General features: G+C 37.0%; 2 protein-coding genes across 4 annotated transcripts in view; both read left to right on the forward strand.

Moving 5' to 3' along the window:
* The first annotated feature begins 1,722 nt into the window (after window positions 1-1,722).
* ptgis (prostaglandin I2 (prostacyclin) synthase) lies at window positions 1,723-11,558 on the forward strand. The gene is made up of 10 exons (XM_059570584.1): window positions 1,723-1,879; window positions 1,994-2,117; window positions 3,932-4,107; window positions 5,415-5,561; window positions 6,271-6,395; window positions 6,537-6,718; window positions 8,705-8,843; window positions 9,076-9,257; window positions 10,617-10,768; window positions 11,318-11,558. Exons 1-10 carry the CDS (start codon window positions 1,815-1,817, stop codon window positions 11,460-11,462), a joined length of 1,437 nt encoding a protein of 478 aa, XP_059426567.1. The 5' UTR covers window positions 1,723-1,814; the 3' UTR covers window positions 11,463-11,558.
* Window positions 11,559-12,378: 820 nt separating this feature from the next.
* kcnb1 (potassium voltage-gated channel, Shab-related subfamily, member 1) overlaps window positions 12,379-17,487 on the forward strand; it is a 38,267-nt gene continuing 33,158 nt past the window's right edge. Inside the window, exons 1-3 of one of the 3 annotated variants that reach the window (XM_059570586.1) lie at window positions 12,379-12,842; window positions 13,452-13,501; window positions 15,342-15,997. In XM_059570586.1, coding sequence (XP_059426569.1) covers window positions 15,422-15,997 — 576 coding nt within the window. In that variant the 5' untranslated portion in view covers window positions 12,379-12,842; window positions 13,452-13,501; window positions 15,342-15,421. The remainder of the gene's footprint in view (window positions 12,843-13,451; window positions 13,502-15,341; window positions 15,998-17,487) is intronic. The other 2 variants (XM_059570585.1, XM_059570587.1) reach the window with 2 other exon arrangements.

Consider the following 17,487-nt stretch of genomic DNA (forward strand, 5'->3'; position numbering starts at 1 on the left):
TTATATATAATCAAAATTTACTAAGGATTTCTTTGTTTTGTCACTGTCTGCTCTTGCTTTTAGGGCTTTTGATGTCAAATAATTAATATGGCAAATTAAATGACTCTTTAGTGTTATATTCTTAAATGCCTATTACACTTAGATAATAGCTATTGAAGTCTGACCACAATGTTTATTCTTTCTTCATGTTATGTAACTGACACAATGGAATTCTTTCCAATACAAATTCTCAAATTACAAACCACAAAACAATGTTTTAAGTGGTGCAGAAATAAAACCTACATATCTCAACAGCATACACTGCAATGTAATCAGCAATTTATAATTCGTAAACCTCTGAGAAATGACATTGTATAACACTAGAGTGTCTAAGAAGCTCAAAATCAGTGTGTCTCAGTCGCCACCTTATGGACTGTTTTATGCAACAGTCTTACAGCTCATCTCAGCTTACTGAAATGAATAGACATATTTCTTACTTAAAAGCTTTTGACTTCCCAGACAATGAGTTTTGCTACAAATACTCTTGGCATAGAATTCAGCCTCTTTTGCCAAGATGTAGGTGTGACATATAGACAGTCAGGAATTGGCAAGCCTATATTATAATTTACACTCTAAATGTGTACTTATATTTATTGTTTTGTTAATATTTATAATATATTTGTAATATATACAGTATTTATTGCCTTAATTAATTTTTGCTTGCTTGCTTCAAACTTTCATCATTATTAATAAATCTATATACCCATAAAGCAAAATTGTGTATGCTACATCAGCTCCCTTTTTACATTTAAAGTTAATTTAAATCAAGCTGAATAGTTTAAATTCCCCACCTGTCATTTAGCAAACACATCTACAATGATGTACACTTTGTCATCAGAAATGTAGATAGAACATGAAGACATCACACACACACACACACACACACACACACACACACACCCTTAATCTCTGAAAATGGCTGAGCAATAAAAGATACACCTAACATGATTCATGTTAAAAGATCGCACACATTTACTGAGTTCACTAGGTCTCTGAACATTCTTATACAGGCTTCTAATTCCAGAAGTAACATATATCAAACATAGTTAAACAATGTCTGTCAGAGTGAAAAAAAGGGAAGTAGGCAGTTGGTAACCAAAAAGTTGATGGTAGACAGACTTCCACATAGTATGGAAAAATGGAAGTTAATAGCCGTGAACTTACCACTTACCAGCCTTCTTTAAAATATCTTCTTTTGTCAAATAAGTATGGAACAACGTGAGATTGAGTAGGCCTAAATAATGACAGAAGTTTCATTTTTGGATAAACTATCCCTTTAGGGATCTGTATCAGACGGTATATTTGACTAAAAGCACTATCAACCGTTTTTTTTTTTTTTTCTTAGATTTGCATACATCACCAACGGCCTTTGTTTAATATTGTAAAAGGTAAAGGCGCCAAAAGACACATTTTGTGCTGAACAACACCGCTCCTCGAATTCACTGAGGAGATTCTTTAAAACTCTGACAACTCGCAGGTCATTGCATAATTCGCACACATCGTATTTTTCAGATTGGTTTCACTAAAAGTAGGTTTTGATGTGACTTATCACTAATCATCATGACGAATCGTCATGTTGTTTCCTCAACTAGGCTAAGCCAGAAACTGCAAAAAGATGACATTGTTAAGTCATATTCAGACATTTACACGCCCACCACTTTTGAGTGCAGTTGTGAATTTCGTAATGAGATGTGACGTCTGTTAGTGTGTCAGTTGAGTATTTAACTTCTGGAAAGCAGGGCAGGAGAGTACACACACTCGTACACACACTCGTCATGATGTGGACTGCGCTTCTCCTGCTGGGGCTCGCTGTTCTGTTGCTGTGCGCGAGACGCACGAGGTGAGTCTAGACCAGTCCGACCAGCTCCTGAGTCTGACAGACGACACTTACACTTTACAGATACGTTTAAACAATTACGAATTAAACTTAACTTATATTATATATTTATTGCAGACGAAGAAATGAGCCTCCTCTTGATAAAGGAATGATTCCCTGGCTCGGTCACGCGCTTGAGTTTGGCAAAGATGCTGCTAAATTCCTGACACGAATGAAACAGAAGCACGGCGACATTTTTACAGTGAGTTCATGTTAGGTCACGTTTTGGTTAAATAGTATCATTAAATCAGCAATCTGTCATAATGTTTAGTTTTTGCTAATGGGTAGTTGAGAAATATAGTTATTTTAAGCCAAATTTCATTTGAATGTGTAAATAAAAAGTGAATGTTTTTCTGTTGTGACAGGTCAATAAGTCTTTTTCAATTCAATTCAAGTTTATTTGTATAGCGCTTTTAACAATACAAATCATTACAAAGCAACTTTACAGAAAATTGTTTCTACAATATTTAGTAGTAGCTAGTAGTTTGTGCACGTTTGACAGGATTTTAGAAAAATAAAAATAATAATAATAATACAAGACGTAGTCAGCTAGATGATGAACTATCAATATTATTAATTAATAGTAATTATAGGATGCAGTCACACATGTAGCAATAATTGTTAGTTCTGTTTGTTGATTCAAGGTTAGGATCATCTGGGGTCCTCTGAGGGTCAGCATCATCTCTTCTCAGGTGTTCTGGATCCAGACTGGAGCTTGTGTAAATCCTAGTTACCACGGGATGTAAATCCCGTGGCAAAACATAGAAACAAAATAGAGACATCATTAGCATAGCTGCTGATCCAACAAAGTAAAATTAGTTTAACCCAAGCTAAAGAATAAAAATGCAGATGCAACTACACTCACAATTTAAGAGATACATTATTCGAATGCTTGGCGAAAGAGATGCGTTTTTAATCTAGATTTAAACAGAGAGAGTGTGTCTGAACCCCGAACATTATCAGGAAGGCTATTCCAGAGTTTGGGAGCCAAATGTGAAAAAGCTCTACCTCCTTTAGTGGACTTTGCTATCCTAGGAACTACCAAAAGTCCAGCGTTTTGTGACCTTAGGGTGCGTGATGGGTTGTAGCGTGGTAGAAGGCTAGTTAGGTACGCAGGAGCTAAACCATTTAGGGCCTTATAGGTAAGTAATGATAATTTGTAACAGATACGGAACTTAATAGGTAGCCAGTGCAGAGACTGTAAAATTGGGGTAATATGATCATATTTTCTTGACCTGGTAAGGACTCTAGCTGCTGCATTTTGGACTACCTGTAGCTTGTTTATTGACGAAGCAGGACAACCACCTAGAAGTCCATTACAATAGTCCAGTCTAGAGGTCATGAAAGCATGAACTAGCTTTTCTGCATCAGAAACAGATAACATGTTTCGTAGCTTGGCAATGTTTCTAAGATGGAAGAATGCGGTTTTTGTAACATTGGAAATATGATTTTCAAAAGACAAATTGCTGTCTTCGAAATTTTTAGGGATTTTGGAGTTTGCTTGAATAGTTAAAAGTATTAAAATATTAGCATTTTTAATTATTTAACTAAACTCCAAAATCCCTTACATGTGTATATTGTTATTGATAAGTCGATAATTAATCAATAATCTTTATGACTTTTGTCTACAATGATGACTTATAACTTTCTTCTTGCTGCAGTTCCGCATTTGTGATTTCCATTATTTGTACTCTGACTTTATTTGTTCATACTTGCATCTAAGATTTACAGCTATAGCTGTTTATAATTCTAATGGTACATTTTACTGATGCAGTGCAGTTATTCCTGGTCCCTGGGCTGCATTTCTCTAAAGCATAGTGAGCTAAGTTGATTGTAGTGACCATGGGAGGCAATGGTACCTACCCTTAGTTGGCTGTTTTCTTAATAAAACCTTATCTAGAAATTGCAACTGTAAATGAGAGTTTAGATAACAATCTTGTTCTCACATGACATTTCCTGTGCCAGCTTCCTTTCACTTGTTTTTAGAACTAACCACACTCATCTAATGTGAACCAGGTGCGTGCAGCTGGACATTATATCACTGTTCTGCTGGACTCAAATTGCTATGATGCTGTCCTGTCCGATGAGGTCTCGCTTGACCAGTCAAGTTATGCTCAGGTCCTAATGAAGAGAATCTTCAGCCTGGATCTGCCAAATCACAACCCTGAATCTGAGAAGAAAAGAGCAGAAATGTAGGTTTCTAAAAATGTTAAATCGCTCTGTCATCTTGAGAATTTACTTTAAATGTTTTTAAAGAGTAACTAAACCCTAAACCAACTTTTTTTAGTTAATGATCTGTAAGAATGGGGCTTTATTAGTGCTGTTCATTGGTTTGAGTAACTTTTTTGACATTTGAGTATAAAGTGTTTTAATTCTACAATATATGGTGTAAAAAAGTCTGCGAGTGCTGCCCTCTTCAGGTTGAACGGTGGCTACTGCAGTTGATTTTTCCTATTGGATGTGGGGATGGCAAGTGACGTAAGCGGTGGCAGGTGGCGTATGCAGTTTCCAGCTCACCACGCCCCTTTGGTCCAAGCTACCACGCCCTTTGCAGTATAAAACCATTTTGTTCCGTCAAAATTACTGTAGTGAGTCAGTTGGAATTGTGAGTATTGAAAGCGACCAGGATAGACTATTATAGCATCTATTTAGCATAGCGTTTATATACTTATTTAGATTATTTAGTGTAGCCTATGTAGTTAATTAGCATAGTTGGTAGTGTAACGTTAGTATTGTTAGAAGCATAGTTAGTTAGTAGCATAGTATTGCATCAGTTAGGATAGCTTCAAGTTGGCGTAGATTTATCTGTATTTAGTACAGTGGTCAGGATGGTACGTAGGTGTAGTGTTGCTGGTTGTGACAGCACTGCTGGAGTGCATAGTTTTCCAGCAGACTTGAAAATCAGGCGCCAGTGGTTGCATGCACTTGGCCTGGAAGACCGCGAGTTCCCGCCTAGAGCTGGAGTGTGCAAACTGCATTTTACGCGGGACTTACTTCTCCAACGCAATGGAGGTGGAAATTGTCTCCACACAGCTCGCGTTGAAAAGCGACGCGGTGCGGGAGTTAAGACCGCAGTTTGAGCCAGCGGCTCGAATTGATATGGCTCAGGCCACAGACACCTCGACATCCTCCACTTCAGGTGAAGGTGGGGGAGAAAAGTCCTCTACTTCAAATGAACGCTCTGTTGCAAAGCTACTTGCAACACTACAGTCACTCTCCATTTTAGCGACTCTGACAGCAGCTGTCAATTAATCCGTCACTGCGGGTCTCAGGTTCACGCCCCACGCACTCAGCCCCACCCTCGGTTCATCCCCTCTATCTCTGCTGTGCTCTGCCCACTTTTCAGCATTTTTCAAATATTGCCAGTGGGTGGAGTCAGGCTCTGACCAGGGGTTTAGTTACCCTTTAAAGATGTTTTTCAGATGCTGAATAGATAACATCAAAGCTGAAATATCAATTAATCTGATCAATATATATGTGTTTGTGTGTGTTTGACTAGGCATTTTCAGGGGTCCGCTTTAACCCAACTCCGCAGCTCAATGCAGAACAACCTCCAGCACCTTTTGACCCCTTCAGAAATGGACCTGAAAGTATCTGAGTGGAAAAAAGACAGACTCTTCAATTTTTGCTACAGCTTGCTCTTCAAGTATGCCAATCTCTAAAATCAACATAACTAATAACCCTCTGAAGGCTAAAAGACCTTTTTCTCACCACAAGCATAAACACTGATATTAAATTATTAGCAGGTTTCAGAATTGACCGCAGTCGGAAGCAAAGCTTCAGCGCTTCACACTTAGTAAGCTGAACTTAAGTAAGCTGATCAGAAAGCATGCATTATAAAACTAAAATGTGATGATTAATTTCATAATAAATCTCTGGGGTCACTTCCTGATATCCATTTCATAATTTATGGCTGGTTTTGGAGCAAGTACGTACTATAGAGCCATAACATATATTCACCAGTCACACTGTCATTATAGAAATCAAATTTTTAAAAATCTAATTTCATTATGCACTGCTTGAGTATTGTAGGCTTAATACTTTATTTGGCATTCATTCTGTACCTATCAACAAGAAGAGACTGTCCCACCCAAACGCTGGTACATCATAATTATCTCTCACTATTGTACAGATAAGACCTGTTGACATGCCTCCACAAGGTGCAGCTTAGTTATCTCATGAATGCCTTAAGGTCATGCTGTAAAACGTGGTATTTTGTGACAGTTGTTCAAATTAAAGGCTTGAATGTTGTACTACAGATTTTAACAGTCTGGAAAAACCTGATTTTGTGGAATTTTTTTCCAATACTGTATATCCTCATACCAATCACTTTCTTCCTTTCTTCTTCTCTGCAGGACCGGCTATCTTACTGTGTTCGGCACAGAGAAAAACAACAGTGCAGAACTCGCAGAAATTTATGAGGAGTTTCGCCGGTTTGACAAGCTTTTGCCTAAACTGGCTCGTACTACTGAAAACAAAGGTAACGCGGTTTCATTTGAAAGAAATTGCTTAGAGAGACAGATGTTCTTTCTTCTGTTACTATTGTATTCTTCTAAAAATGCATTTCATCAGACATAATTTATTTAACTAACCTGTGGTTTTTTATGTAATCATTCATTAGAGGAGAAACAAATTGCAAGTTCAGCACGAGAAAAGCTGTGGAAACGGCTGACTCCATCACGTTTAGACAGAAAGCCAGAACGCCAATCATGGTTGGGAAACTATGTACAGCACCTGCAGGATGAAGGAGTTGATGCTGAGACTCGGAGGAGAGCCATGCTGCTACAGCTTTGGGTCACACAGGTGAGTTTCCCTTCACTTAGAGTAGTTGTTCTTTCACAACACATACTTGCAAAAAATAAAAATTATGGATTGCGAAAAATATGTTTCTAAAAGACATTCTGTTGTAATAAACGTACATCATTCAGAAGTTCAAGCTGGTAAGATGTTTTTAAAAGAAGTCTTTTATGCTCACCAAAGCTGCATTAATTTGATCAAAAACATAGAAAAACGGTAATGTTGTGAAATGTTACTGTTTTCTATTTTAAAGTGTCATTTTCAGCAGTCTCACTGACCTGGCAGTATAACTAACCATTTATTTTCATTGTATGAAAGATCTCTTTTTGTATTTTACTGTGAAAACTGAAAACTAATATAGGATTGAAACAATATGAAATATTTGTTAAAGTAGTAGTTCATCATTATGAGCATTTTGTCTGATAGCATGCTTAATCACTCAAAACTACATAGTGGTGACACAGTGATACATCGAAGTTACCATAGCGATAGGCTGTTTTGCACTCCTGATCTTACTGTAAACAAGAGAGCCTGTCACCTCTGGAATGTTCGAGTGCATGATTTCACTCGAGTCTTACAGAACAAGAACAAAGAACCTGACAAGCTGCCCAAAACACATGAGACACCATAGCCTGAGGCCAAACAACACCTACTGAATGAACCCTTTGTAACTGAAGGAAATTAGGTAACGCAGGTGTTGAAGTGTCCCTAGTGTGTACAATCCATTTGACAGAATTATTACATGCATATTCAAGCTTGTTTACACAGTCACAAATTAATTATCTAAATAGACGCAATTTTTGCACAATTGATTAGTTCACCCAACAATGACAATTATGTCATTTATATACGCACCCTCATGTTGTTCCAAGCATATATAACTTTCTATGGAGCACACACACACACACACAAAATAATGGTTGAATTGCAACTATTCCTTAGCTGTTTTTTTGGTGGTGTTGTTTTTGAGTATAGATTTACATTTCCTAAGGCATCATGCAGCAGTTCTCTTCTTTAACCACATGAGAGCAGTATAACTACAGATAAATAGCTTCACTGCATAATTTGTGATTCTTGCTGATATGATTGCTAATATTGCTCATATTTAAGGTTAGGGATTTGAACAAACCACTAACCATACATATTAAGCTTTGGCACAGAATAAATTGACAAGAAATCAGGCTTAACATTTTTATCATATATTAAGAATATTATAAAGACTTGAGCCAGTAAGAAGTCACCCAGAGCACTCTAGTAATGTGCTAAAACCACTCAAATTTTCACAAAAATGTAAAACTTCCGTTGGAAAAGTTTGGTTTGAAATATAATAATATTACTGTTTTTACTGTATTTTTCATCAATTAAACGCAACTCTGGTGAGCATAAGAAACTTTTTTCAAGAACATTAAAACATCTTACTGACCCCAAACCTTTTAACAGTAGTTTAGTTTTTTCATGAATTTTAATGTGTGATGAAGCTATGTATAAGTCCAGTCCTAAGCTAAAAAAAAATAAACCTATAGGCTTTATCATGCATAATGTGTTGTCATAGTGTGACACAGCATCTGATACTCTTATAAAAGCAACATGTGATGCAATTCTTTAGCTTTGTCATGCTATCAGCAGGTTTATTGACATACAGATTCACATCAGTCTGTCTGAGAGTCTTCACCCCTCATTGACCTTGCCTGTCAGTGAGGAGTCCCCCTGAACCCACAGCAATTGTTGTATGACAGGTTTAACTGCACTGCTTCACACGCACTGACAGCAATGTTGATATAAAACCGTTTAAGGAGAAGCAATATGCTGTAGGTTAGACCATGCTGTATATTTGTATGAAATGTCATAAATCTTCTGACATATCAATGGGTGTCAGTTCACTCACACTTGTTTTGCAGTCAATTAATGTGTCTTACTAGATTTAAAGAGTATAAGTGTCAGCCTTTTTAGTGGTTTGTTTGACGGTAATTTATGGAATGTTTCGGTCCTCAGGGAAACGCGGGCCCCACTGCATTCTGGGTACTGGGCTACTTACTCACCCACCCTGAAGCTCTAAGGACTGTGAGAGAGGAAATCCAAGGTGGGAAGCACCTCCGTCCAGAAGAGAAACAGAAAAACACTCCAGTGTTTGGTAGGTCACATAGGAAAAGTGATTTATATCATTATTATTTACAGTATATTAAAAAAGTCTTATGTATAAGCACATATTTGTGCAATAAGTTTTCCAACATTAATTCCTGAGTATGTGTGTGTATATATATATATATATATATATATATATATATATATATATATATATATACACACAATTGAAAAAAAATTCACTGAAATTAAAACAAAACTTCTGAAATCTGTTTTTACAGATAGCGTTCTTAATGAGACACTGCGTCTAACTGCAGCCGCTCTCATAACAAGAGAAGTGAAGCAAGATAAGAAGATTTGTTTAAGCAATGGGCAAGAATACTTGCTCCGACGGGGTGATCGGCTGTGTGTTTTCCCCTTCATCAGCCCTCAAATGGACCCACAGATCCACCAACAGCCAGAGGTGCACTTTCAAATTCCACTTCCATCTTAAACCCAACCAAGCAGAGAGATGAGATTCACTTGGGAGAGAAATCATTTTATTACTTGAAAAATCTGGGCAGATTTTAGATAAATTTGAAATATGTATTGATTTTCACTTTGTCAAAAATAGGTGCAATTGAAATAGACTCGAGCACTTGCACTGCGTTATATAACGGCCCAAAAATACAACCACATAGCAAATCTCTGGAACCATGACTTTTATATATATAAAATAATAGACAATATATTTAAATTAAATTAAATTAAATGTAACACCTTAGCAATCAGAGAATAATAATAAGAAAAAAAAGAAAATGAATTATAAAAAATATAATGAACTTTTTACACTTTAACCACCACATAGTTTTTAGTTTTTGCAAATAATTTTGACATTTTAAAAACTTATACATATAGCAATTTAAATTTCAAAAGTTAAAAGAAAAATTCTTCAAATTTAAACTAAAAAAATTACAAAATTATATATTTAAAAATCACAAGCAAAAAATAAAAATAAATTAGTGTCGCTATGTAATGCTACATTTCTTTTCTTTTTTGCAAATAATGTATTGCTTAGTACATTGCTTTATTAACACACATCACTTATTGATAGCCTAAACCTCCTTAGCTTGAACTTTATTGACGTCCACCATTATGATCAAGCTTGGATTACATTCTGCACAGGTCCAATGGCTAATCTAGTGAGATATCTGGGATTAGCTATTCAAGTGTTGTCATTGGCACAAAGACAAATAGGGGGAAGGGGGGTCACAGTTTACAGGAACTGCTGCTGCTCATACTATTTGTGAGAAACAGATGCTTGCACCATACACAGTGCTTTGTTGGCCAAAATGCTGACGTTGCATACTGTAGTTCTGTGTATTGGCATTGTGAACTAAAGATCTGATCCAAGCTTCCATGTCAAGCCCACTGATAAATAGTAAATTGATTAGCTGCACAGCATGATGTTGTTTTCGCAAGCAAATATTGCATGCATCTCACAAACGTCCAGTTTCTTGCTTTACTCTGTTTCATCAAGACAATTTGATGTTACAAATATTAATATACATTAACATTTAGCTGACGCTTTTATCCAAAGCGACTTACAATTGCTATATATGTCAGAGGTCGCACGCCTCTGGAGCAACTAGGGGTTAAGTGTCTTGCTCAGGGAGACATTGGTGTCTCACAGTGGATTCGAACCCGGGTCTCTCACGCCAAAGGCATGTGTCTTATCCAATGCGCCAACACCACCCTCACATTAAAATATAATGTATTACTTTTCACCCGAAGACACAATAATAAAAATTCTTATTCTGCTTGTTTTCTCCTCATGTTACAGATGTTCCAGTTTGACCGCTTCCTCAATGCAGATGGGACGGAGAAGAAGGACTTCTTTAAGGAAGGGTTGAGGGTGAAGAATCCCTCTGTGCCCTGGGGGACCAAAGACAACCTGTGTCCAGGACGCCAATTTGCAATTAGTGCAATTAAAGAGTGAGTATAATTGCATTAACCATATAAGGTGCAGTCACATTTACCATTGCAAAATCCAATTAATTCAGTTGGAATCTATAAAATTGATTCAGCTCAGGTTCAAGTTGTTCATTCAAATTCGCTGCTTCTTTTGTGTGAGCAGTGCTTCATACATTTCTACCCCATTGACTATAGAACTTAAGCAGGTTAGATGCCATCTTGAATTTAACACGGATGAAAACGAGGGATAAACTTGCAGTCTTTACAATACCATGCACTGTAAAAGTCCTAGATCATTTTCAAAACTGTTGTATGGAGATGTTTCATCAGCTAAACAATTGGTATGTTGCTGAAAACAAAAGTACAGTCCATCGATCGCACTGTTCTTCTGTCCCTCACAGCCTCATTTTCATTCCTGTCTAAAGAATCTTCTTGTCTATGAAATTACTGCCAAAATTTCACTAATGTGACCGCACCTTTAGTCATTGTATTTAGCTTTAAATTGATTTTAACAAATGTTATGCTTGTGTCTGTTAGCAACTATAATTATCCTTTTTCCAAACCCTTTAGGCTTGTATTCACGATCTTGACTCGATTTGATCTTGAACTGTGTGACAAGAATTCCAAGATGCCATTGGTAGACCCCAGCCGATATGGCTTTGGCATTCTCCAACCAGATGGCGACCTAGAGATACGCTACAGAATAAGATCTTAATACGCCAAGTCGAATTAAAACTGTACAGATATCAATACCATTTTTTTTAACCAGTGTCTTGAATACTTATTGCAATAATAAACATTGTATTTTTTTTTAACTCTGATGTCATGTGGTTTTATTATCCTTACTTTTCTGCATTCAAGGCCTCAAAAAACATACAAATTCTAATGCAATTCAACATGTTTTAAATCACATGAAAAATTCATGATCAAACACACTTGGTTTATTGTATTTTTGCTTGTTAGGGCCAAAATGATGGGAAACAAAAGTAAAAGTGCTACTATAGTAGATAACACATTTTGGAAACATGCATGCCTGCTTTGTTATACAACAAAGTTAAAGCTTCGATCTGTCTGTAGTGTTTTGACTAGGTCAAAGGCACATAAAAAGGCACTTTTGATTTTTTTTTTTTTTTTTAAACACCAAAACACTAAACTGCAACAAGCACCACCACATCAATTTCCTAAACGTCTTTTTCCTGAGAAATTGAGAAGTCAATCCATTATCTGCAATAAAAAAGTAAAATTGTATACAATTCTAAAATACAATACACACATTTATAATATATTACATTTATTCTGAGACACACACAAAAGGCATGTGTGTGCTGTGTAAATGGTAACAAATTATGCCTGGTCACTACTGCAGCTGTTTCTACACCACATGACTGTAATTTAAAATACAGAAAGGTCAGTCTCAACAGATCAGAAAGGTTCAAATTCAACCTTAAATAATTAGGATAGATCATCTCTATTTGCTGAAATTCACTATAAGGGCTCTGAAATGTGATGACTGGAGAGTGGAGACCAAAGAATGTGAGAATCTAAGTTCAGCTGCTGTGCTTCACCATAGTAAAATATTAAATGAAACTAATATATTCAAGGAGCTGCCGCTATGGCTGAACTGACTCAGAGGTTGCTTCGAGCACTGCTCCAAAAAGCGGATGCGTTTCGCATATGAAATAAGAGACTATCTTCTGTATTGCCCGCTCTTCAGGCGCCATTTTTACACAGGTTACTCGTAACGACACAGAAGGAGCTGCTCCAAGAGCCTCTTGGTGCTGGGTGGCAAGGGTTAAACGCGCCGTCTCTCTGCCATTGGGCGGTGAGACTACGGAGAGCCAGCCATCTGCAAGGAAAGCAGCTGTCGCCTTCACGCAAGAGACGTTAGACATCAGTGAACGAAAACAGTGTGGATTCACCCCAAGACCTGTTGATATTTTTCCATAAACAAAAAGCGGAGCGCTATTTGTATGTTTGGAGAAGAAGAACGAGCTGCTGTCTACTGGCTTTATTTAAACGGTGACATTCCTGTGTTTCCCCTTATTTAAATGCTTGATTTCACACAGCTGTCAGCAATGAGTCTTCACAAATTAAGGTGGGTGTTTTTTGTACATTTATCAGTCTAAATAGATATTTTAAATATTTTACCGCATGCTTAGGTATTATTGATCGTACTGGAAATTTATGCTGAAACCCTAATGGGAAAAGTGTGACATGGTGTGCAGATAAGCTATAAGGTTTTCCTAAATAATATTTAATTGCATTTACACAAGCCATACAAATAACTACAGTTACACTGAGGTTGTAATGTTGTTTTTTGTGGCGTTGTTACGTCTGAAGATGCATTTTTTTCCATGCATGATGCAGGTTCAATAGTGGATGTCACTCCTACAGCGTTTTAATTATATTTAATGTCTTTATAATAGCACTTTCATGTTTTGAATATGTCCTGTCTTATATTCTCCGCTTTGCTTATTTAACGTCACTTTTTCCTTCAAGTGTACAAGATGATCAATGAAATCACATCATGCTGCATTGATACATTGATGTCAGCGATGACCGCCTGATGCAATTAATAACATTATATCCAAGAAAAGACGTGCGATGCTCATAAAAATCAATTTTAATTAGCTTTGCAGTGGCTGAACAAAATGTCTATCATGTCATCATGTTTTCCTCCTGTTTTTGCATGTTGTTGCTGCAGCTGTACGGTCGGGCTCCAGCCGACGTTACACTTAACTCTTTAGTTGCAAGGTATGGAAATTCAATATAAGATTTTAGTCTTTTACTGAAAAGTTGATGGAGTCTTTTAATCTCTTGTTCAACAACAGGGATATTGAGAGTTCTCAAACGGTAGAGGTAGCATTCTGATGTTGATGATTAGACAGTATGTTCCTTTTAGTGGATTACAGGTGTATTGCGTGCGTTCCAAAATATATCGATTTAAATGTTGTTGTTTTAACTTTTGGGAGTTTATAGAGACTTACGGGCGTTTAAAAAAATGCCCGTAGGGACAGCAGCAGGCGATTCAGCACCACGCTAGTGGACAGCGACTTCTCCGGCTTCTTCTTAACGATTCGGTCTCCTTAAAGTTTCATTTAGTACTTCAGATTTAAAAAAATATAATATGCCCTTAATGCGATTATTTCAGATACGATCAGGACAAATATAACAATTTTATTTCAAATCTCAGTTCTTTAAAAAAACAAAACAAAAAAAAAGTGATGTGGCGGGCTGTATGTTTTGAATTCACTAAAAAAGAACCAACCGGCTCAGAGTACATTGGTTGTGCTACGTTACTGAATCACAGAAAATAACCAGTCAGTCATTCGTTTAGGATTCGAACTATTTTAGTCGTGCTTTTTAATATGATTTGCTGAAAAGAACCGGCTCATGAAAGTCATTAGTTCGGGAAATCCGATTACACTTGTGGTTCTAACAATGATCTCTTTTATAGATCTGCATGGTTTTGATTCACTAAAAAGAACCGACTCGTAAGAGTCATTCGTTCGGGAACCGAACAACACTGGCTGCGCTGTAGATTCGATGATTAGTCCGGCGTAAAGTCAGCAGGGCCTATAGATGCACGTTCAGAATTATCATGCAAATCAAATATGATCATTGCAAAGTCATGCAAAACACTTTTTTTTAACTGAACCGTTAAAAATATCAAATGCCTTTGTGTGATGACATACTTAAAATGTGCTTCTGCTAGTCAGGGGCGCCCCCAAGGGGCCACCCCTGTATAAACTCTGGCCACCCCTAGGATGATTTGCAGTGGGTACTATTAATTTTAATGCAGAATGTAAATTCAAAATAGTTTAAGAAGTTAAAAAAACATGCAGCACCCGCTGCAGCCACAGCTTTGCGTCTCTGAGCAACATTAAAGTGTTTCGTTCCTGAATGAATCAACCGTTTAAATGATTCGGTTCAATCGCAATGACTCACTTATTAACAGTGACTCTCTGCCACCTATTGGCGGTTTTAATTTCACATTTTAGGTACCTTTTCATTTTTAAAATAATTTCAAACATCAGTTTTCAAAGTTTTATCTTTAAAATATCAAAACATTATTTATCCATTTGTAACTGCAGGTTAAAGTATTCCATGTTCCACAGTGTGTAAAAACATCTAAATGGCACTTCAGATGCAGCTTCTGTTTTCTCTGCATTGCAAAGATCAATTTTGTTGATACTGATTGCATTTGATTGGTAACAGCCCAAATGCAAGTATTTCACCTAAAAGATGGTGCACACTTTTAGAAACAATGGTGTAAAGGTAAAAATAAAAAAATCAGGAGTCAGCTGTCAGCACAATTAGAAATAAGACATCAGCACAATAACACTCAGCAAAATAGTCTAATTATCATTATCAATAAAATCACAGAAATCACAGAGATATAACCTTTTGTCTATATTGCATAACCAAAATTTACTGTGGCCTCATCTGGCCACCCCTGTTAAAATTTTCTGGGGGCACCACTGCTGCTAGTGACTTGTTTAAGAATTTGTTTGTTTTGCAGGGATAAACTTAGCAGGGTACTTAAACATAATAAAACATGCAACTCATTTTTTGTTTCTCCTTTCTTCTTCAGGAGCTCAACTAAAATGAAACAGCTCGGAGAACCACTGGTTACAACGCCAAATTCATAGGGTAGTGTGCACAAAAAACAAAATGGATAAACCATCCGCAGGAATAAGTAAAGTTGGCTCTCGCTCGACAGCTTCTCTGCCCCCGGATCCTGTGGACATAATCCGGAGTATGTCGTGCTACCGGCGTGTCAAACTGAATGTAGGGGGTCTGCCGCACGAGGTCCTGTGGAGAACCCTGGACCGACTACCGCGCACGCGACTGGGCAAGTTACGAGACTGCAAAACCCACGAATCACTCATGGACATATGCGACGACTACAACCTAGAGGACAACGAGTACTTTTTTGACCGCCACCCCGGGGCGTTCACTTCTATACTGAACTTCTACCGCACTGGAAAGTTGCACATGATGGAGGAAATGTGCGCCCTGTCCTTCAGCCAGGAGCTGGACTACTGGGGGGTGGATGAGATCTACCTGGAGTCCTGTTGCCAGGCGCGGTACCATCAAAAGAAAGAACAGATGAACGAGGAACTGAAACGGGAAGCTGATACTCTGAAGGACCGGGAGGGTGAAGAATTCGATAATACGTGTTGTTCAGAGAAAAGGAAGAAACTGTGGGACCTACTAGAGAAACCAGGCTCGTCTGTAGCAGCCAAGGTATAAATCACTACATACACTGACAGCATCTTATCAGACTGATAAATATTCCGAGATTTAGATATAAACACAAGTTTACAGAAGACCAACTTACACAATGTCATGCATTACTTCAGAGAGAAAAGGAGACTCCTTCTTAATTTATTATAAATTGCACAGACCTGCATCTGGAAAAAAAGTCTGCTGAGTTGCAAAAAAAAAAAAAGGACTAATATCACTTAATTTGATGATGATATTAAAATTTCATAGAACCGTATATATATTTAAAAAAAATAAAAATTAAATTTATATATCAGGTTTAATGCCCATAGCAAAATAAAAAAGTTTTTTAATGACAATAATAGTATTCAGAAGGTATAATTTAAATAACAATCTGCAAATAATAATAATAATAAAATAAATAAGTTAAAATACTTCTTTAAATGTCTCAAAAACTCTAAACTAGAAACTCAAGTTCACTCACCATTTGGAAGTAGTAAAACACCCACAGATGTAACCAAAAACATCTGGGTAACAGTCATAAACCATAATTCTAACATTAAAATCAAGATTAGACATAAACGTTTTCCAAATTATTCATGTGAAAATCGGCTGAGAATTGAAAAAAACAGATGTAACCTGGCTCTGAGAATCATAGGAATCATGCCTTTGTTGCAGTATTTCTGGTGATTAAGATATAAAACAACTTCTTCATCTTACAAAAGGTTGTCGAAAGCAAAAATGCTACGAAATGCACATATTTAGTAAGTTTGAATCAGCACCCCAAAATGAGTAATAAATCTATTGGATTTAATACAGCGAATATGATGTAGGGCAGTGTAATGACACATGTATCATAAACAACAGCTTTCCAGCAGACATCCAGCATTCAACGTTGTGTGTCAAACATCTTCATCAGCCAAAGAAAAAAAAAAACAACCTCCAGATAAGCATATATCAACACTCAATTAGCTTAAAAGGGCAATGTAAAAAGTGCAGTTCAAGCTTCTGGACTCTAACCAAATTGCGTCTAATCAATCACAACATAGTGGCACTCTCGAGCTTCTCACATAATTTCAAACGTAGTATTTCCATGTAAACGTTCATCGATCACAGGTGCAGGTATGACACTTATGTGTGTCTAAAATGGTTTTTGCTTGATATCTTTGGTCTCAGATCAATAGGAACAGAATTTTGGTAGAATGGTATTGCTAGAGCTGCAATGCCTATCTGCAAACTTCTGTTTTCCTTCTCCTGTGGCTGTCTATTTTACTTGCTCTAATTCCATAATTGTGTACCTGTGCTGATATATAGTCACATGGGATTGGGAGGGACAGTTCAGTGTAAGACTGTCCTTCCTGTTACCAGGCAACAGAGAGATGACTCTATCACTTTAAAAGAAAGGACTATAAGTCACTAAAGGACAAAGTTAGCTTTAGAGGGTGTTTGAGTGGCCGAAGTGGACCATTGTTTTGGCACACATGCATATCCTACTTGTATTCAAATAAGAA

The sequence above is a fragment of the Carassius carassius genome, chromosome 17, assembly GCF_963082965.1.
Source record: "Carassius carassius chromosome 17, fCarCar2.1, whole genome shotgun sequence".
NCBI lineage: Eukaryota > Metazoa > Chordata > Actinopteri > Cypriniformes > Cyprinidae > Carassius > Carassius carassius.

What these genes read in the sequence shown, in the direction of transcription:
- ptgis (XM_059570584.1), top strand. Translation starts at nt 1,815, where the DNA reads ATGATGTGGACTGCGCTTCTCCTGCTGGGGCTCGCTGTTCTGTTGCTG. An exon ending in TGCTACAGCTTGCTCTTCAA is followed by an intron (nt 5,562 to 6,270) that starts GTATGCCAATCT and finishes TCTTCTCTGCAG; the next exon opens with GACCGGCTATCTTACTGTGT. An exon ending in GCAATTAGTGCAATTAAAGA is followed by an intron (nt 10,769 to 11,317) that starts GTGAGTATAATT and finishes CAAACCCTTTAG; the next exon opens with GCTTGTATTCACGATCTTGA.